This window comes from Lissotriton helveticus, chromosome 2_1, assembly GCF_964261635.1.
Source record: "Lissotriton helveticus chromosome 2_1, aLisHel1.1, whole genome shotgun sequence".
NCBI classification, from domain to species: Eukaryota; Metazoa; Chordata; class Amphibia; order Caudata; family Salamandridae; genus Lissotriton; species Lissotriton helveticus.
Genome location: NC_136059.1, coordinates 2,059,935,649 through 2,059,958,315, shown reverse-complemented (window position 1 = coordinate 2,059,958,315; position 22,667 = coordinate 2,059,935,649). Strand labels below are relative to the sequence as shown.

General features: G+C 43.0%; 1 protein-coding gene across 1 annotated transcript in view; it reads right to left on the bottom strand.

Annotated features, from left to right (window-relative positions):
• The window catches only part of KLHL2 (kelch like family member 2), a 513,313-nt gene that overhangs the window by 312,632 nt on the left and 178,014 nt on the right, over positions 1-22,667 (bottom strand). The window contains exon 4 of the mRNA XM_078677021.1: positions 9,261-9,382. Within this exon, the coding sequence (XP_078533147.1) occupies positions 9,261-9,382 (122 nt within the window). The remainder of the gene's footprint in view (positions 1-9,260; positions 9,383-22,667) is intronic.

Here is a 22,667-nt window from a genome sequence, read left to right as displayed (position 1 = left end):
TACAAAGCCAATAGCTAAAACTCATGTAAAAGCAAGACCTATTGCATTGCAAATGCTTGTTCTACAATGTATATACATGGTGCAGTCCCAGAAGCACAGCCAGGCCTGAGGAGGTGCCCTTCATGCCATGCGAACCCAACTTTGTAGCACTAATTTTATCACCCTTGAACTGAATGCGGCCGCTCTTGGAAGGTATTCGTACCCGCTACCTAACAGTTTCTGTTGGGTCTGAACCCACTGAGCGTCCTTGCTTTCACAGAGACACTAGTAGAAATTAGCCTTTAAGGTTGGATGTGGTTCTACACAGCTAAAAGTATGTGAGAGGGACTCTCTATGCATTGTTGCTGTTATTTTTGTTATTAGTAAGTATTACTATTGTTGATCCATCTTGTATTTTCCGCTCTTGTGTCAATGGTGTAAAATGATATATAAAAGCTAAAAGGAGCAACAAAGGGATTAGTCACTTCAGACCCCCCCTTGTCCAGTAACTAGTCCAGTGATGGAAGACGAGACCCGTGTGGTGGATTCTTTAGCCAAAGTGAACTCGGAGACTCACTTCAACGCTTACTTGTACATTGTGTGATCCTGGGCAAATCAAGTTTTATGCTCTCCCTCTACTGTCCTACAATTACATTACCTGCCATTTTTGGGGGTGGTTACAAACAGAGGAACCTAAGTCTTTCTTAGCGCGTCACCAAATGTATGTTTACAAAAGAAGGTGACATGGGCGTTGACCGACCCCCCCCCCCGCCCCCCCCTCCTCCCTGCACCTGCTCCCCTCATCGGCCGTAAATTTGATAACTTAGTCGGCATTATACTTTTTTCTAGATTGAACAGCCGCGTCCATCGAAACCAGGAGGATCCCTACCGGGCCTCTTGAAGGGCTGCCGCATCGAGTTTGTTCCGTGAACTTCCTTCCCCCAGGCCAGCCAGTTTTCCTCCATTGATTCTTGCTTCAGATAAACGCCACCTTTGATCCTTTTAACTTCCTGCTGTTTATTTTTTCATTGTCCTTTTTGTTACTTGGGTAACCCCTACCCCTGTATGTCCCCCTCATCAACCTATATAGATTCATCCATCGCTCCTGCCTTGATTGTCGGTGCCGCCGAACGAAATACCACCACCAGTGAATCTTTCCACCCGACCTCACGCGTCGTGCTGACCTGCTTCGTGCCTGTGTGCTCTCGAGGCAGCTTCTCTCTCCTGTCCCCGGTGGGTAACCGATCATGTTCATCTCTGACTCTCTTCCCCCTTCCCTTGTTAGCTGCTTTATTTATTCATCTATTTATCCTCACCTTCATCCCTTGTTCATAACAATTTTTGTATAGGAGTCCCACTTGCCCCATGGCTGCCTATTGACCTGCAAATATCCTTATTAAGCCTACAGGTATGTATCGCTATACGTGAACTTTTTTCTCTAACTCTGACCGGCTCCACCCTCAAACCGGGTTGCTTGCGTTTTGTATCTCACCACTCTATTTAGACTGCTTTCTTCTGCTTCACGGGGGATTCTTAATTGGAATTGGTTATAGACTCATCTCCACTCATATCTGAGCATCCCTCTTGATCTATCCTCACCACTGTTGAGTCTAAACACTTTTTCTCTTATTTTCTCATCTTTCTCGTCAAGTGCACTCCATACATTCTTCGCTACCTCGTTTAAAACATGCCACATGTTCCTACTGACGTTTCCCGGCAATTCCTGGTCTCTCGCTTTTATCCATGGTTCACACTTTGGTCTTCCTCCCACTCAGTTATATTTAAGGCAACTCATTGTTATTAAGAGACGCCAAAGAACATTAACATTGTTTATATATATCACCTAAATTGAATCTGTTTATATATATACAGATACCCCCACTACTGTCACCCTACTGGTTTGTGCCCTAATGAAGGTGAGACCTCGCCGAGGTCGCACACCGAAACGTACGTCGGCACCACAAACCTAACTTGGCGAAACCTACATGAACCACAGCTTCTCCCAATATCTCCATTGTTACCAATTGCGGAAAAAGATACTCCCCATTGTCTATTTTTATTTTACTCTGCGATAATATTTATTTCATTTTTCAATTCTGTGTAGCTTGGATTTTTATCTATTAATGAAAGGATACAATATTGTGCTTATCAGCAGTTTTTCTATTTATATTGTTTTTTCCATTGCTACCTGACTCTTAGGTTTTCGCCCCCTGCTGACCAGTCCCAGAACCTTTGTTCCTTTGAATGAATGGACCTTTGTAGTAGTTGGACGCCTGTGAATGAATGAGTGAGAGTGTTAGTGTTTATTTGAATGTTTTATTTTCGTGTGGGGTACTATTATCTTTGTTTCGATTGTATTCTGTTATTAAATATCTCACAATGTTTGAATAGTTTTTTCGATGAATTTTGATTAAAACAAATCTATGTATCCATAACCTTTTGTTTCTCTGTTGACCTATTTTCTCCTGGGAGGGTGAATCCATGTATCCATGTATCAAGTGACTTTATAAGCACTCATTCATTCATTACAGGTAGAGTTTTCTTGTTTCATTGTAATGTGCGTTGACCGCGCCATCCCTGTATTCTGTTATCTTCAGTGCCCACAACGGCCCCCAGGCAGCTTATTATATAATAGAAATAAATGAAAAATAAAATTAAATGATTCCTTTCTTTTCATTGAAATGACCCATTTACAGCGCTTCACTGTGACCTACTAGCACACACAACTCACACGTGCATCAAGCCTGGTAATGACTCATGTTGTCATAAACACACACACTCATACAGATTATAAAGTTGCGCTACAAGCAAGAGGTATTAAAACAGCACACTGTAATACACACCGAAGTACCTGCGTATGACACACAATTCCTCTCCCAAGCACAGGCAACAGCAACATAGAAGGGGCATTGCCCCGCTGGAGTCCCACGCACACAATGCCAGCAGGCAGCAGCACTTAATGCAGTCATAGGGCAGCACGTCTGGTCGTGACAGACCCACCTCCCGGGTCTTGTGGAGGGGGAGGAGCGGCCGCCCCCTCCTACTGCATTTTAATGGGAATGCCCTGGGGAAGCTCTTTCCCCTCAGACCGGAGAGGAGGGGCGGCCCACAGTGCAGAGGACAAGGTGCTCTTCGCAACCTTTTGCTAAGCTTCTTTCAGGTTCTCTGCCCCTCGCTCCATGGCTCTGAGATGAGAACTGTGCCTCGTCTTAAACCTCCGCAGCCCGCTCTATCTATGTGGAGGGCCGGACTTCCAGTTCCATTTCTGCACACATTAAGCTTTAACTATAACAAAATAATGTAGGATTGTATCACTTCCTCATGCATTTGAAAAAAAAAGGATCACAATGCAAAACGTTCACATGTTTGCGCACGCAAGCGCCTTATTAGCGTGGAGGCGCGCACTGCCCCCGACCTCTTGAGGAAACTAAGATTTTCTTCCTTTGAGAAACTAAGATTTTCTTCCTTTGAGAATCCAGGGGCAATGCACTCCTCCATGATAATTAGAAACACATGGCCCCATAAAGATAAGAAAATGTTTAACGACAGCCGTAAAGCAGACCAGCCTGTCCAGATGGGCAGTCTGAAAAAGGGCTACAAAACCCCATTTCCAATGGCAGGCCACGGTTTAGCATAAACGGTGCTGCTAGCCAATGGAAATGAGGGCAGGGCTTCAAGCCCCTTTCTTAAAACTCCTCTCTAACTATAAGACTCGCCGAGCTCGCTAGGCGAGACCTAAAAATAGTCCAGACAAGAACTGGGAAAATACTGCTGATTAGAACCTCTGTCTCTCTCACAGAATCAATACATGAAAAGCTAAGCATATTTCAGTAGCAAGGCAAAGTACATGCTTTCTTGCACATTGCTTATACACACCTTAGAAACACCTCAACTAAAATCCCTGAAAACAATGAAGGTCGATAGGAGGCAGGCACTTTTTAGTCGAGGTGCACCCGCTCCTATCTACCAACCACAAGAGAGCTAGAAAGATCTCTTTTACAACAAAACTCAAAGAAAATTATGAATTAAAATAGGGAGGGGTGCACATGCCACCCAGTGGTACCAACAAATGTGTATGATCATGAAAACTTCAGAAAAACGTCATACCTATCAATGATTCTGGATGCCTTCTGGATCAAGCAAAATGGCTTCCATGTTCTGACCTTTATGTGCACTCTTCCCTTGAAACCAGGAAGTCAATTGAATATATTAAGTTTACAAAGCAATATTATGCAAAAATATAACATACATGCATTCATTTGAACAAGAAAAATAACACTGAAATTGCAGCCTGATAGAATGTAGCCAACTGCATAACACCTAGGTTGTTCCCAGTCGATTGAAAAGAGAAAGGGTAGACCTGCTGGTCACTAGAACGCCAGTGGAACCACAGGAAACACAAGTGGGTAACCAAGTGCTTTCTGTAGAAAACCACCTGGAAATTTATTTACGGTACTGAATACACCAATGTTTTCTAAGATAGCTATCTTTGGCATGAAGACTATTTGAGTGGGTGTCGAGTAGAGGTGATACTCTTAGTATCTTGCGCTCATAGTGCAAGCCATGGGACCCTGGTACTCATTATAAAAAAGCTATTTTAATCACTTGTTGCTCCACAACTTCAACACACGTAGTTCTACAGAACTTGACTTTATCTTGGTATTGGTTTACAAAGGAGCCTAAATGAAAAAACAGAACAGCCCATAATGTTGGTTATTAAGCACCATTTAATATATTGTTTTTATTATTTCGAGTATTACTTGCATTTTGTTGGGAACAAATATTCATTCTTATTTGGCTAGTCAGTGTAACTGTACTGTCTGTGGAAAACAATTACACATTGACAGTACCTTGAAACTGTATAGCATTCTACATTTCAAAGAATAACTTGACAAGACAAGTAGAGCTTGTGTTCATTACCTTAGAGGGTTCAAATCACAACATAGCTCTCAGTAATTCTGGCCTATTCCTGACATAGGGGAAACTTGCATCTCAATTTCTGATAATCGCTTAGAAAATGAGTCACCGAACACCATGATGAATATTGTGGGTAGAAGGGTAAAGTAACAGTATTGTATATGGAACTGAGGAAAATTGCCCCTATTATACAGGTGCACACCTACCTTGTATGGACTTAAGATTGTGGCTTGTATTGATGGACTCATAAAGGGACTGTTGCTGTGACCTACAAAGAGCAGTGTCCCTTACTGCCCACCCTAAAGGTATTTACTTCAAATATTTACAGTGTTCATCACCCCACTCAGGCGAAGTAAAATTCAACAGAAACTTGGGAAAGTAGGCCCCAGATGCGGTAATGTAGTGGGAACGTTCTTACACTTGCTATATGACTGTCGATTGGTTGTCTGTAATGTAATGTAATGTAAATTGATACTTGTATAGCGCACTACTCACCCGCAAGGGTCTCAAGGCGCTTGTACGAATACCGCTGTGGAACCCATCCTGGGTTTCCCTGTGAGGTGTCCACTCCTGGGCACCCCCAAGGTGGAGGCCAGGCATCCTTAGCGTTGTGGGGGCCGTTGTGGAAATTAAGCAAGCTATTGCCCAGAGATGCAGAGTGGGACTCCATGATTGGAATAGGCACCGAGGCGAGAATTATCAGGTCAGTGGAATTTTGAGCCCAAGACCCGCCGAGGCGGGGAATTGAACCCTGGTCCCAGGCTAGACCTCTGCATCAGGGTCTGCCGCTCTAACCATTGAGCCACACTTCTCCACTGTCTGCTACTGGGTATCCGCACACCAGAATACACCCATCTGCATGAAGCACAATATTAAATACACTTGGATGCCTGTGTATCGGGACTGATACCACTTGGAACTTTAACAAACGGGTCATTCATTAAGTGAAGATTGTACAGATAATTGATAGATGCAGAAGGGAACGACAATGACCCCGTTTTAATAGAATTAATAGGAACATAATTTCTGCCCAATACATAGTAACCTAGGGTACACAACATTTCATCCAAAAAGAGAAACTTCATTAAAAAAAGCAATATAAAGTGTTAGGCGAAAGAAAAACATATAAGTGCAAATCTTAAATTTGTGGGTACCGAACCACCATACTGCAAAGCCTAATTGTAATATTTATATGGCGCTTACTACCCTGGAAGAGGTGTCAAAGCGCTTTTTTAATGAGCAGCACGCCATTCCGAAGCCCAGAAAGTATTAGTGGTGAGTTAGTACAGGGAAACACAAATTAATTGAGCGGTGGACATGGGAGCCTGTTAGTTGGACTGAAAAGCATAACGGAGGGATAGAAGAGGTCTAGAAGTTCTAGAGGTCTAAAAAGGTCTAGGAAGAGGTCTAGCAGGTCTAGAGGTCTAGAAAGTGTTTATTTGGAGATCATAGTAGTAGGAGGAGGAGATTTGGGATGAGTAAAGGAGAGATGATGGGGGAAGAGTCTCTAGAAGTGGATTAAGGAGAAAAAAGAGGTCTTGGATGAGTCTAAGGAAGTATACATGAAAAAATGAGGTTGGGGTGATGCAATGAGGGATAGAGGAGAAAAGGGTCTAGAAAGGCTATTTTTGAAGATCACAATAGCAGAATGAAGTTTGGAATGAGTCAGAGACATGGGTTAGAGGATATATTGAGAGAAGTATAGGGTGAGATATATAATGTAGTGCATTGGAGAAAGTCAAAACCTTTTTTTGTTATTTTTTTGTTTACAGTAGGAGTAAAGTAATAAATATATAGATACATAAGTAAGGTAACATCAAGATTTAAGTTGTATTTAATAAACTGAGACATTTAAATGCTGCTGTACTTTAAACTAATGTATTTGTGCGTTGTATTTTTTTATTGTTTTCTTTCAGTAGTGCAGTAATTGTGGATAAATAGTTACTAACAATGTACATATTGTGATAGATAAATAAATTGAGTAGCGTAAGCATCTAATCAAATAACTTATATGAAAACTATGCAGTGACCTATATACATGTGACGCATAGAATAATATAACCATAAGTCTAACGAGATCTTGCACTACACCCAGTCTGTTTTCAGGGCTAATATGAGCACGGAGTCGGCACTGTTGGAGGTGTCAGAAGCCATCAAGGAAGTCCTAGATAAGGGAGGGAAAGCAGTGTTGGTATTATTAGATCTTTCGGTGGCGTTTGACACCGTTCCCCATGACCGGCTCCTGGCGAGACTCTTGGAGATCGGGGTTCGGGGAACGGTGCTCAGATGGTTTGAGTCGTTTCTTTCCAACCAACAACAGACAGTCTGGGCCCCTCCGTACTCTGCTGTAGTGCCTCCTCTGGAGGTGGAAGTCCCTCAGGGCTCGATTTTGAGCCCTACTCTTTTTAATATCTATATGTCCCCCTCGCGGCACTGGCAAAGTCTCTGGGTGCCCAGATTATATCATACGCCGATGATACCCAGCTTCTCTTCTCTTGTGGTAAGAACATGGACTTTGATGGCGAGAGCATTAAGAACTGCCTGGGCGCAATATTTGCCTGGTTTCAACTTAACCAGTTGAAATGCAACTCCGACAAGTCCGAGCTTCTCTTCTTCGGATGCCCCCCTGATCCCGGTTGGAAGACCTGGTGGCCTGCGGGAATGTTTCCCCCTGCTACTGACTCCAAGGCGGCCAATTTATTTATTTATTTAAAATTTATAGTGCGCAACAGCTACCCGCAGTGGGTTTCCCGGCGCAAGGGATAGACTGAAGAAGTAAAACTGACATCAATCACGGCTATGAGAAGTAATTTTTAAAAAAAGTAGGGTTTTCAGTTTTTTCCGAAAACTGAGCATGTTGGTCTCAGTCTTCATGGCAATGGCCAAGAACCTGGGAATCAAGATGGACAATTGCCTTTCATTGAAACCCCAGATTCTTGGCTTGGTGGGGCAGTGCTTTGGAATACTCAAAATGTTGAGGAAAGTTCTCCCCTTTCTCTCTATTGCCCATAGGAAAATAACGGTACAAGCCTTGATCGGATCAAGGTTGGACTACGTGAACGTACTCTACCTTGGCCTGCCTGAATATCTCTTGTCACGGTTACAGGTAGTGCAGAATGCGGCGGCTCTGGCCATTTTCGGCCTTGGCCGCCGTTCCCATGCCACTGGCCTTTTGGAGTCCCTTCATTGGCTTCCAATCAGGAAGCGCATTAAGTTTAAGGCCCTTACTATGGCGTTTAAAGCCCTTCATGGCATTGGGGCTCTCTATCTGCGGAAGAGAGTTGTCTTCCACCATCCAACCAGAGCTTTCAGATCGGCTGCCATGTCACGAGCAAGGATCCCAGTAATTAGGCGTGCACGGGCGGGGGGCCGATCCTTTCAACATCTTGCGTCACGGGCCTGGAACGATTTGCCTCTAACTCTGAGAAAGAGCGAGAATTTGGCTTCTTTCAGGAAAGATCTTAAAACGTGGCTATTCTGCTTCTAATTCCCCTTCTGTTGGATGAGTTATGCTGTGTCTGGTCTGTCAGCGCCGGGACACTCTGCCAGAGTAGCTGTGCGCTTAATAAAACCTACGATAACATAACATAACATAACATAAGTAATATGTACATTACGCAGAATTAAAGAGTAAATATTTAAAAAAACATATGTATTATACCCATTTACACAAAGGAATACACATATTCTAAATAAATGTGTATATACATAGGGATATGCTGTACATTTATGTTTAAGTATGGTGGGTATATGGGGAAGAGCCAACTCTTGAGTAGTCTTCTGAAGATAAGATAACATTAGGGGTGCCAATTTTGACAGAAGATATGCCCTTAAGTAAAAGTCTAAATTAAGATGCATTAAATTGAGTGAGACCTTAAATGTTCAATTGTTGATACAGGACTTAATTGAAGTAAATTAACTCAGCATGTTGCTATTCTCAAAGAAAACTTGGCAGCATTCATAACTCTACTGGAACGACCCACATAAAGTCAGGTTTATCCTTTGGCTCTCAACCAGTATTTAAATCCAATGCATTTCAATGGAAAGTTTAGACTGAACCAGTATTTCTTAGTCAAAGGACAAGATCAACACCGTCCTCAGTAAAGTGCTATGCAATACTAAGCAGCAGAAATATGTACTGGAAAAGGCAGCAATGTACCAAATTGGCAATCACACAACACCCTCAGAAGTGGTGCCAATGTGTCCGGCAATATCATGGCCATTCATCTTACGAGGCAATATCGTTGATGCAATTTGCCACAAAAAAAAGTGTTTTCACACCACATATGCAAAGCATTAGTGTAAGCATGAACAAACGTCATGAATGGACAGTAGGTGGTATTAAGCGAACTTCTCTCTCTTACCTGAACATTTTCTTCGGTGACCTGGATCTCTGCTGTGTAAACATAGTCAATAAGTAACTTTAGCGTCCAGCCGTCAACTTCCTTAATCCGCACTCTTTTGGCTCGACTCTCACTCATCTCACCTGTAATATGAACATAGAGATTTATTGTAGAATATAGAGAATGGGCAAACAGACAGCATGAAAATTACTATGGGCCAGATTACGACTATGGTGGTGTGGGAGAGGGTCCACCATGCTGCTGCCCCGCTCCCACATTGCCAAAGCCATGTGAGCACCGTCCACCAGATGACGAGATTTCTCGTGTCTGGCAGGCGTTTCTTTGGTGGTTCCTCTGAAAATGGGCACTGCAGTGGAAGCGTCCAGTAAGTCCATGCCACACTGGAACTGGGGCTCCATGCACACAGGCGGGCACAATGTGTGACCCTAGCATGCACCAACATGCATGGACCGCCAAACTCATAATCAGGCCATTTGTGTTTTGATTGGGTTATTTTTGTGCTTTGTGCTATAACCTCAATAATTAAAAAAAGACTTAAAGGTACTTTGAGAGTTATAAATAGGTACTAAGGTGAAGGGCTACTAGGGTTAAAGACTGCCACAAGGTTGAAAGAACCTTATTTTTTTCACTTGCATTACAGATGGAAATACAGAGCATACTGAGTCCACTTCATAGTGTATCAGCTGCATTTACTTCAGCCGCGGCCTGTGCAGGTAAGAGAGGTGGGGCCGAGTGGGGGAGGGTTTCAACAGACGATGATGAGGGGAAATTAATTATTTATTTAATTTCCCCTCCTCCTTGTCTGTCGAAATCCCTCGCCACCCGGCCCCACCGCCCCACTGCTCTTACCTGCACGGGCCGCGGCTGATCTACTTGACACCACTCCTCACAGACCTAAATGTTGTAGCAATTGTTACTGCCCATCATACACAATGATGCTGCCTAAATACTGTTGCACTTCATAGATAGTTACTGCACTTTGCAGATACTACTACCTCAGAAGAATTTGCAATTTAAAAACATACTTTATCTTGGAGCTATAAGTAACATCTCACAGACATCACTGCATCTAACAGCCTGTATCATACACAGTAGGCAGATTAGTTGTTTTTTTTGGAACAATTCTTTATTGGATTTTCAAAACAAAATACATTGTTCTATCCCTGGGACACCAAATAGGTAAATACGACATTACAATGCGAACCTTTGAAGGTCTAATATAAGGAGTATGAATCACCAAAGTGAAAAGAAGAACAAAAGTACAGTAGAATACTCGGTTCTCAGTCACCTCTGTGGATATTAGCAATTCCCACAATTCCACACCATACAGATTTCAAATATCCTAAAAGGGTTCCCAACTTCCTCCCACCTCAAGGACAGAATCATTTTTAAGGATGAAGAAAAGAATAAAACAATAAATGGGATGCAGCAATCAGCCACTGACGTCTTTCTTTCAGGGTTGTCCAGTTTAATCACCTGCCACCCATAGACAAAGACGGGTGTCCCCACATAGGATCCTGTATACCATCCTCCCCGTGTAATCGTGAGAGGTGAGGGTGGTGTCCTCTCTCGTTCCATCTCTCTACGATTCTTGCAGCTGTATAAAGGGACGCTGTACCTATTCAAACTGGGGCATTTGGTCCTGGATTTTGTATACATGCCTTCTGTAAGTGGCTCAGCAGTAAATTTCAGTAATCCATTCCTGTTGTGTTGGCACTTGTGTGGAGTGCCAGTGTCATAGTATACATATCTTAGCAATCATGAGAAAGGTCGCCATCCACATCCGCCAACGGTGGGCAGATTAGTTTACACAAACATGATTGAGCTTCACAGACACGATTGGACCTCACAGACAGTACTGAACCTCGTATGGATTACGCATGGGGGTAGGTTTGCAGGCAGAGACCGCACACCGCTTGGGTCCCTGACTCTTTTGTGCAGGTCCCACAGGAGCAGACTGCGGGGCACCTTAGGGACACGCTTAGGGTTGCACCATTCAAGGCAGGACCAGTTGGCCTGCCCCACTACAGACCTCAAGGTTGTATGAACCAATTTTAATTCACTGTGTAGTACTGAGCACCAAGGTCCTGAGGAATTGCTAGATTAGCAAGAAACATGTCGACCTAAATAGAGGGTTGTAGATATTTTCGCCGCAAACACTTGTGGCGTCTATCTCCCCTCCCACTATTTTAACCAAGGGAGTTAGCCACGCCATTAAAGTTCTTGTGGGCTAACCCACCTTTTTTAATTCACCACTATCTTTCCACGACTACACGTTCACCTGCCCTCACACACGCATGCACCAAATGGCTGGAACAAAAGATCTCCGCTAAAGAGCCCCTTCGCGGGTGCCCGTCAGACATTGCAGCGCCAGTCTGACGAGGAGCAGGACCCATATGATGAAGCATGACACCCAGCTTGCTGGGTGTGTGAGGGCTCTAGTTCCCAAGAGGGGAATCCCCCTTCCTTCTTCCCTCTTGGATTTCTCTATCTACACCTTACACTCACACACACACACACCCTTTACCTAGTTCTACCGGGGAACTTTGTGCTTCTTTTTGTTACTATCCCTATCTCCCTACTCAGCATCCTAGCAACAAACCAAGATCTACACAAAAGAGAAGACCATACCTTCAGATCCCTCTTAGACGTCTCCATAGACAACATAATGTTTGACCTCATCTCTCCACCTACTAAATTATACGTCAGAAGCCAACATCCGAAACAACTCCAAAGCTTTTTTTGGAAAGCTATGTGAAGATCCACACTACAATTGCAAAACACAAGCCAAAGCCTTTAGCTCCCTGGCACTCTAAAGACCTTGCTAAAAATTAACAATCCATCCACAGACAGCAAAGAAAATGGAAGAAAACAGAAGTCCCAAGAACCTCTTGATTCTGAAGTCCATCTGCGCAACATGTTGAAAGCTCATCACATCTGCTAAAGCAAGTACTATTTCAGCACCATCAATTAAGCCACCAACAGGAAAAATGCTGTTCAAGATAATCAAGCACTGCATCAACCCCTGCCTGACCCACCTATTCCTCAATCCACAGAAAAGTGCAATGGCATCAACCCCATATTCATTAAAGAAAGGCAGAAAATGTTGCAGCACATCAACATTAACTAGCCTGCTTCATCTCTTACATCCAACTCCCTTCCCGTATGATCTTGCAATGGTCAGCCTTCAAAGCCCAATCTCTCCCAGCTCTCGCTGTCATATTCAACTCCCTCAAAGCCACTATTAATGAATATGATGTCTTATCATCGCCATTAGTCAAAGCTCTCTCTGAAGATGCTCTCTTACCCCTACTTACCATTGTCAATGATTCCCTCTCTCAAGGCATCTTTCCAGAGGATCTCTACACAGGCCAGATCCTCCCACTCCTAAAGAAACTTATACTAGACCCTGATGACCTTGCAGCTACTGGACCATCGTTCATCAGCAATATCATTGATAAAACAGTCTATGTTCAACTCAAAAATCACATCAGTCCTAACTATGTCCTGAACAACTACCTACCAGGCTTCAGATCAAGCTGCAGCACAGAAACTGCTACCTTACACATCAAAGACGATGCCCTCTTGACCGTGGATGAAGTTGACACCTGCTTTCTAATACTGATGGGCATCTCAGCTGCCTCCACTCTACGTCACTCCACTCGACCCTAAACAACTCCACGCTGACACTCTAAGCCACTCCACTTTTGACACTCTATGCCACTCCACTCTTCAACACTCTACTCCACTCTCCTACACTACTCCACTCTATGCCACTCTACTCTATGACAATCTACTCCTCTCTATGTCACTCTACTCTACAACACTACACAATACACTCAACGCCACTTCACTCTGCTCTACACCGCTCCACTCCACTCTACAACAATCTACCCCATTTTATGTCATTCAATCCTACTCCACTCTATGCCCTTTCATTTTACACCACTCTACTCCCTCAACACCACTCCAAGACACTCCACTCAACTCTACTCTACACTACTCTATGCCACTCCACGAATCTCTGCACCACTCCATAACTCTCAACTCTACTCCATTTTATGACACTCCGCTCTTCTTTACCCTACCAACATTTAGCCATGCTGAACAGCAGTCACACTGGTATACATGGTTAAAGCATATTGGCAAAGGCAATAGCTCTTGCATAAGCCAGCCCTGTTCTGTTATAGTGCTTCACATCTGCGAGGAACAGCGCATTACATTATATGGCCTAAGCAGTAATGTCCTCAGCTATCTTCATGGTACCCCTGTAAGGCTATGAAGAAGGAACTTTTAACAGGATTTCTTTAAAAACAGAACTGGTAGGAAATGACTTTCAAAATGTACGATTTGAGATGTTATGCTTCCAAAAAACACGTCACCAAAACTCCATAGAAAAATAGTGTCACAAAATTGCATTTTAAGTTAAGGTTTTGAGATGTTCTCCTAAAATACCTACTAAACGTGCTAGTTTTTAAATACAGATATCTATGAATCAATGACGCAATGAGGAAGTGTGGTTTATCTGCTAAAGTAAAACAATGAAACCTGTTGGATACAGGTGAAACCTGACATATGGAGTGCAAGAAAGTTCTAAGCCGGTGACTTGAGGAACCACTTAGAAACAGTGTTTGCACCGAAATTCAGTTCATATTTCATACTGCCCTGCAATCAATAAAACATGTTATTTTTATAGACGAGACTTCTCTCTCCAGATCCCTGAAATAATGAAAAAATGAGACAGATGCTTTAAATATGAGCTGGAATAGAAGTAAATCACATAATAAGAGTTTATTGTATTCGTTTCAGACCAGGAGCCAGTCCAGAGGAGCCCAACAATGGGTTCTTCCGCTCACTGCCGGATAACTTGTGTTATTTCTCGGTGTGCTGCTGGAGCCCACGGGTTGTGTGGAACGTGCCATCAAACAACGAGAACAATAGACTGTGACGGATGTTCACAGAAATTCAGAGCAACGTCAAATAAAGCACGAGCTCAGATTTTTATTGAGACTCATCCCAAAATAGAAACCCCACGTTCTCTGACGCAGATATCGCGTGCACGTAATCATTCCCATATGTTTGCTCTTCCTTTCGAGTTTGTGATAGCAGCTGATGGTTCTGGAAGGCGAGGTGTTTTATTTTTTTATTCTGAAAGTATGATTTCCGTTCAGTTTTCTTATTTTTTTCCTTTCCTATGTAACTTGTGCGTTTACCGTAGTACAGTGGCTCAGGTCAGGTTAAACACTCTTGTTTCAACGCGGGCCAATATCTTGAGAAAAGAATTCGGCTGCAGCAGCAGAACTGCCTCGGTTAGCTCACTGAGTGCACCGGCGGCTGCAAGTATGGGAGTGAAGCCTCATGAGGGAAGTTAGCCTCATCCCGCCACTGCTGATTAAAAGGCAGCAGGGGCGGCCTAAGTGATGTGCAAGCTGTGCACCTGCACAGGGCCACCAAACCCCAGGGGCCACCACGCCAATATATATCCTTAAAATAATAATCCTCTGAGGATGGATGCATATTTGCGTGGCGGCCCCTGGGAGGGATTTGGCAGCCTCCAGCTCTGTTCCACTTCCTAACACCCTGACCCTCCCCTCTTAATTGGCCTCCGCGCTCTGCCCCGCCCAGACCCCCTCTTCCGGGGCCTCCTACCTACGCTCCCTGCCCAGGGCCGCCATGAGCCTAGAGCCGCCCCTGAAGGCAGCTAGCCCGCGTCCTACCGGAACTCGAAGGGGTCTTCCTTTATTGATTATCACTCTCTCCGAGGCATAGTTAAACCATGCATTTCCTCTAAATTGATGTCATATCTCCCTGCACACAGTGAAATGTAAAACCCCAGTTGAACCCAAGGTACATACAAGGACAAATGTATGCGCGTAAATTCAAATTCACGGGGCAGGGAACAGCACAATCGTACCTATGGAAATTGTGGCTTTGGCAGAACAAAGTTATTCATATTCAAGTGGTAATTTGTATCCACATTTCTAAAAGGCATTTGTTCTGTAGAATTTGGAATACACTTACTCACGTTGGCCTTAGAAGATTTCCTTATCCATGATCAAACTTGTATCAGCCGCCTGTACCCAAAACACCTGCATGTATTATTATTCAATATTCCACGACTAACCTACAAAGGTAGCGCAGTAACCAACTTACGAAATATTCCTATACCATATCATAATTTATTATTATTCTGTAGGAGTTGCGTGCCTTACAACTTCTATCCCTATACTTTTCTGTACACATCCGAGTCATGTACACACTCTGGTTCGTTGCCAATGTGTTATATTGTACTAGAATGTAATATGTGAGGCTGGGTTATGTCATCTATGATGTATTGGGGTTCTATCTCTGAGCTCACTGTCCAGTGTGGTAGTGACAGTTTAACCAGCTGCGTCTGGTAGGGTGGTTCTGGGTTTCTCCTGGAATTAAAGTTAAACCAAGATAAGTTTTGATTCTGCGTGTTATATTACAACATTTGGCGACGACCAGACGTGGCAGAGTGGAAGAGAAAGACTCAAGAAAGGCTCTGGGCCGCAAGTAATCCAACATTAAAGGACGCAATAGCAATTGCAAAGGTTGTGGAGGAGTCAGAAGAATGTATGAGGGAGATGAAAATTACTTCTAAAAAAATAAAAGATGATGATGTAGCGGTTTTAGATGATCACAATGATGCAGTTAATGCTGTAAAGAGTAAACATCAGTCTGGAGCTGTTGCAGGTGCAAAGAATCGTTTTCAGAGGCAATGGGGAAATGTGCTTGAAAAAGGAGTGGGAAAACAATGCACAAGATGCGGAAGTAGTTACCATCAAGCTGACTCGGAATTGTGTTTTGCAGTAGGCAAAGACTGTTTAAAGTGTGGGAAGAGAGGACATCTGGCAAGAATGTGTAAGCTGCAAGAAAATAAAGTTAATGCAGTAGAAGAAACACAGAGTTCATATAGAGTTATAGTGGTTGATGGTAGACAAGAGGTTGCAGGAGTGGTAGGAGATGAGCACAGAAGAGTGCGGCCGGAAGCTGCTTTTGAAATCAATGGCAAGACAGTATCGCTAATGGTGGATACAGGATCGCTCTACTCCATTGTTCCTCAAGTGATGTTTAATGAGACTTGGCCAAAAACTACGTTATCAAAATCGAATGTGGCATTGAAATCTTACCAGGGAAATTAGATAAGTGTCTTAGGATGTGTAGATGCTAGCATCTGTTTTCAAGGAAGAGTCACACAAGGAATATTGTATATAGCTGAAGAAGGTCCGCCTATTTTGGGTTGGCCACATCAATTTGACCTTGGTATAAAAATTGACCCAACATTGGACTTTCCAGTGTTGGCCGTTGAAAATCTGAGTTTAGAGGATATTCTTGAAAAATATAAAAGTGTTTTTGAAAACAGATTGGGTCAATTCAAAGATTATGAACATGAGATAAAGCTGAGGAAGAATGCTGTTCCAGTGAAGCATGTGTGCTAGAAGAGTTCCTATGGCGGCAAGAGGAAAAGTGAAAGAAATCATCCACCACTTGTTAAATAACAAAGTAATAGAACCGGTTGAGGCACCTATGGTGGTGAATTTATGGGGTGGCGGGTGTCCCGTGTAGTTTGTTTAGGGTGGTGAGTGCCCTATGGTGGTGAGTTTTTTTTTTTTTTTTTTTTTTTGGGGTGGTGTGTGCCCCGTGCAGTTTGTTTTAGGGTGGTGAGTGCCCTGCTGTTGTGAGGTGATTGGTTAGTACCTGGGGTGGTTAGTGGCCAATGCACTTTATTTTTAGGGCGGTGAGTGCTCTACAGAAGTGAGTTAAGGGGGTGGTGAGTGCCCCAGTATTGTGTATTTTGGAGTGGTTAGTGCCCCATTTATTTGTGGAGTGGTGGATGCTGAGTGCAGGTGGAGAGTGCCCCAGTGTTGTGTATTTTGGAGTGGTTAGTGCCCCATTTATTTGTGGACTAGTGGTGCTGAGTGCACTAGTGTAGTTCATTTCTGCTCTACGGTGGTGAGTTTGTGGGGTGGTTAGTACCCTAGTGCTTGTTATTTTTAGGGTGGTTAGTGCCCTACGGTGGTGAGTTTCTGGGGTGGTTAGTACCCCAGTCCTGGTTATTTTTAGGGTGGTTTGTGCCCTACGGTGGTGAGATAACAAAGTAATAGAACCGGTTGAGTTTATTTTTAGGGTGGTTTGTGCCCTACGGTGTGAGATAACAAAGTAATAGAACCGGTTGAGGCGCCTACGGTGGTGAGTTTCTGGTGTGGTTACTACCCCAGTTCTTGTTATTTTTAGGTTGGTTAGTGCCCTACGGTGGTGAGTTTGTGGGGTGGTCAGTACCCCAGTACTGTTTAACTTAGGGTGGTGAATGTCCTACAATAATGACAGAGGAAGTTACAGAAGGAACGTGTCTGATGAGGCAGATAAGTTGCTCACCAATGTTGGCGATTGGGTTAAGGTCAAGCCTTGTCTTTACACCTAATTTTCTCAAGAAGTTCAGAGGTCCGTTTAAAATCAAAGAGGTTGGTGGAAATTGGGTAGAGTTGATGAAAGGACAGATGTGGAATTTGAAGAGAGTGGCGTTGTATCAGAGGTAAGAATGGAAAGTGCAAGTTGGATTTGCAGATGGAGGGTGGAAAAGAAGGAGTGTCACCTTGGATGATGTTGGTTGATGGTGAATTTAAGGAAAATAATGAAAGATTATAGAAGGAACGTGTCTGATGAGGTGGTAAGAGACAGTGGTATGGAAGAGGAGGAGATGGGTTGTTGGGTTCTTCTTGTGTTTAGAGACAGGTGGGAGTGAAGAGCATCTGAGTATCTTAGATGTTACATTGTTTTTTTTAAATACTTTAAGTTTTCTTGGGGGATCTTCCAAAGAAGTTTATTCACATGGTAATTTCTTTCTTTTCTTTTCTGTTCTTTTCTGTTCTTTATTTTTATGTAAATATAAGATGGGGAGATATGTTATATTGTACTAGAATGTAATATGTGAGGCTGGGTTATATCATCTATGATGTATTGGGGTTCTATCTCTGAGCTCACTGTCCAGTGTGGTAGTGACAGTTTAACCAGCTGCGTCTGGTAGGGTGGTTCTGGGTTTCTCCTGGAATTAAAGTTAAACCAAGATAAGCTTTGATTCTGCGTGTTATATTACAACACAATGTCCCAATACTGTTAATGCCAGCTACTGCCATTGCCCTCCCTCAATCATATCTCAAGTTCGTGTACACTCACATCATATCTCAGGCCAGCTAGCATCTATGCTACTAGGGATAATGAAACAGATCATTGAATGAATACTTTTAAACACCCTACTCAAGAAGCTTCTGAATTATACTTATCCAAAGCATATGAGAAATTGGCTTGGGGGTAGTAAATCTGCATTTCGCAGCCACATGCTTTACAACTTCACAACCAGAAGTTGCAGAGTACCAAACGTACAGAGAAAGGAGCAAGTAAAGACGGAGCACCTCCATTCCAATTACAATGCAATGTATCAACGATTTGCAACCGTAATTCCATTTATTTATTTAATTTTTTATTTTACAGGGATTTATATGGCGCAAACTTGACCCGAAGGTATCGGGTATCAGAGCGATTTACATAGCACCAGTTGCGTTACATTAGGACATTCATTTTTGTTAGGCACGGGGAGATTAAGTGATTTGCCCAGAATCACAGGATGTTCTGCGTCATTGCCGAGACTCGAACCTAGATTCGAGGTCAACCGCCCTAGCCGAGGGTCGTCTTCCACTTTGTAAATTTAGGCTTTCGGCACTAAGAAGGAGACTGAGGCATAAGAGACTGCTGCATTCCCTCCAATTGCAGCTCCATTCATTGAAGTAAAAGAGGCTGCATTTTAAAAAACTTAGAATTTTTCAAATGCAAATGGATGGAGTTCTGCTGTCTCTCATAGACCTTCTTCCCTGCGTTCACAGCCGGTCAGTAGGATTCTCACACAGAATCAGGCTGTGTTTGCACAGCGACAGTTTTGCGACCTGAACTTGATTCGTGGGGTTCAGTGCTCTTTCTTTTTGGCTGTATGCCAAGGTATGTCAATATAACAATTTGAAGTAAAGTGACTAATAGAACTCCCAAAAATAAATGTCATTGTTTCCATAGCAAAGTCGACTTGGTAGAATGATGCCCAGAGAACAGTCTTCCCTAACACACCCGTGAGTGAGAGCAATTGTGATTATCAGCTAGATTCATCAAGCGAAATGCGCTCGCAAAAGGGCCAGATTCTGAGAATCTGGCCCTTTGCGAGTGCAATTTTTGCATTTGGGATTCATCATCCCAAATGCAAAAATCGCTAATAAAGAATTCGCTAATTTGCGAGGATTAGCATTTAAGGAATCTCTATTAGAGATTCCTTAAATGCCATTCATGAAACATTTAAAAATTGCGAATTGGCAATTTAGGACCGCTAATTACCACGAAGTCAAACCTCGTGGTAAATAGCGAAAACTTAGAAAAATGCATTTTGATGCATTTTTCTAAGTTGCATGTTACACACACACATGTCCTTTGGACATGTGTGTGCACAACATCAGTGTAAATTCACATTTCAGGGGTGCTACAGGGTATCCTTTGGACACCCCTGCACCCTTGAAATCGCATCCTTATTTGCGATTAGCAAATTGCTAATCGCAAATAAGGAATAACTCCCCATTCATTCCTATGGGCCTTTAGGTATTTAGGCCCATAGGAATGAATGGGGAGTTATTCCTTATTTGCGATTAGCAATTTGCTAATCGCAAATAAGGAGGCTGTAGGAATCGCAATTTATTTAGCAATTCCTACATGAATCCTGTTTTGCAAGTCCTTAATAGCGATTCCTTATGAATCGCTATTAAAGACTCGCAAAACGGCCCTTTCATGAATCTAGCTGTATGTTATCAGCACTGAGATTGTATAAAAGGTCTATCTGGCATTTTCACTGAATCAGCGTTGGTTTAGTGAGAAGTGAGTCAGGTATGAGGGACGGACATTGCTATATAGGAGACTCCGGGTCTCATTACAAGTGTCTCCGTAAATCAGGATGGGGTCTCTCACTCAGAAGGTCATTTTTTTTGTGCATGTGTATTTCATCTGCTTTCAGTCCAGGTAAACACTGATTCACACATGCAATCCCCCAATTATTTCTTTCTAACAAGAAACTACAGCTTGGTATTGTGCAAATTGTCCCTCATTTTGTTTTGCTGGTCCGGGGTCTTAATAGACCAGTGGATCATCCGTTTCTTTTAATCATTAAATGATTATTCACATGGCATCCAGGATTACAGTGGGTGGCACTTCATCATATAGCCATTGCGATAAATGTAAAGGGTTCATCTTCATGCCTTAGGATTTCAAGTACTGGTCATACTATGCTGACGGAGTGCCTGGATAAAGCATTTCTCAGAATCGATGTGGTTACTGTATAATGCACTAAGAACCTTGGTTAAACATGAAGAGCAAACAACGTTCTCTTATTTTTTATTTATTTTACGGAGTTTTATATAGCGCAAACTTGACCCGAATCGAGTATCAGAATACTTTACATAGTACCAGTTGCGTTACATGAGAACCCATTAATGGCTTTTTTTGGCTTTTTTTTGTAAGGCACAGAGAGAATAAGTGATTTTGCCCAGAATCACAGGATGTTCAGCTGTCGAGGCTCGAACCCCGTTCCCCAGACTCAAGGACGACCGCCCTAGCCATTAGGCCAACTCCTCCCAAAATATTTGTGAAAAGCTAGGAATTGTGCATGGCATCTAATCGGTGAATGTAATCCAGAGCCTGATGCAGTTTTCTTTAGAGGCGAAAAGGGCGTAGACCTATTCTGAAGTGAACAGAGGTGTATTGCTTTATGCTGATTACAATAAACAACAAATCATAGATTTAATATTGAGAGAATAGTGGTGGTAAAAATTTTGTGTTGAAGTGCTCATTGTGGTAGTGTTGCGTGAACATTGTGAGATTGTGTAAAAACACATTTTTACGAACTGGGCCCAACAGCTGTGGTCCATTCAAAAGCTTACAACAAATAATACTTAAAGCATATACTTTTTTTTATATTTCTTGAACATACAACACTCTTTAAGAACATAATGTTTATGTTTTGATCCTCTATGATAAGTTATCAGGAAATTCCCCATGATGGTTCCAGTTGTATATGTTCTCCATTCTCGTTTACAGAGAAGAGATATTGATTGATCATTGAATTATCATTGCATGACGAAAGGAGCACCCTCATAACCTGACACCTCTGAAACCCTAAGAAAATGAAAGGGGAGATTTAACTATTATACCTAGGGGTTTATTACTACTGAATTCCAGTGCAGTTGTTGGGCCTGCAGGTAAATACATCAGTCGGACCCTGTCAGAGATGGACAAATATTCCAAGTCTTCTACCTGATTAGGCTTTTTTGCAGACTAATGTAGTGTCTTAACTACAAAAGACACAGACTCAGGATCGGGTTACTGGCCTGCTTTATTTATCATGTCCTTTCCTATCCACTGCTCAACCCTTACTGACCACGTGCCCTTCACGCCCCTCCTCTTCCCGTGTCTCGCCCTCCTCATACCTCCTCAGCCGAGGAGGTCCTAGTGCCTTCAGCTAAACACCAACATTACATCTCCCCCTTTCTTAACAAATGAATTAAGCAATACTTATTTTGTCACATATCCAATTAAGTATCAATTAGTTACAGTTCCTCAATTAGACGGCTCGGTCTCTTAATGGTTCGGCGGGGATGGGTAGGAACATCCGGACCCTCAGACTCTCTTCCATCAGAGGTCGCCCTCGACACCCGGTCACTGATTTCAGTCTCACTGGGTCTTGTTTCGTCACCACCAGGACCAGTGAGCAATTGTTTAACTTGAGGACTGCATTTTTTAAAGTGCGCCACATTCCGGGTGATTCTCTTCTCATCCGATTCAGCAGTGATCATGGTTCCTTTTTGTTTGGTGACTACTAGTGGAGTTTCGTGATAACGACAGTCTGTTTTCCTTTGTTGTTCTTGCTTTACTAGTACCCAGTCACCTTCTTGAATCAGGGAGGTTGCCCCTCGCCGACGGCGATCTGCATAGGTCTTCATTTTTTCCTTTTTCAGTCGGTTCGTAACAGCTGTGTCCTCTAGATTGGAGTCTTGAGACACTGCTCTTTCCTGCTAGACAATCATTGGTATTCTGGTGCGCACCGGCCGGCCCAACATTAGGGTCGCAGGACACTAGCCAGTAGTGGAATGGGGCGTGTTGCTGTAAGCTCGCAGAACTTCATTTAATACCATTTGAGTGTCTTTCCGCGACAGCTCGGCCCGTTGAATGGCTTTCTTTAAGGTCGACATAAATCTTTCCACCATTCCATTTGCTTGAGGCCACAGAGGTGTAATTTTGCGATGCTTGAAATTGAGATGTTTGGCAAAGTCAGTGAAGTCTTGACTGTTGAAAGGAGGCCCA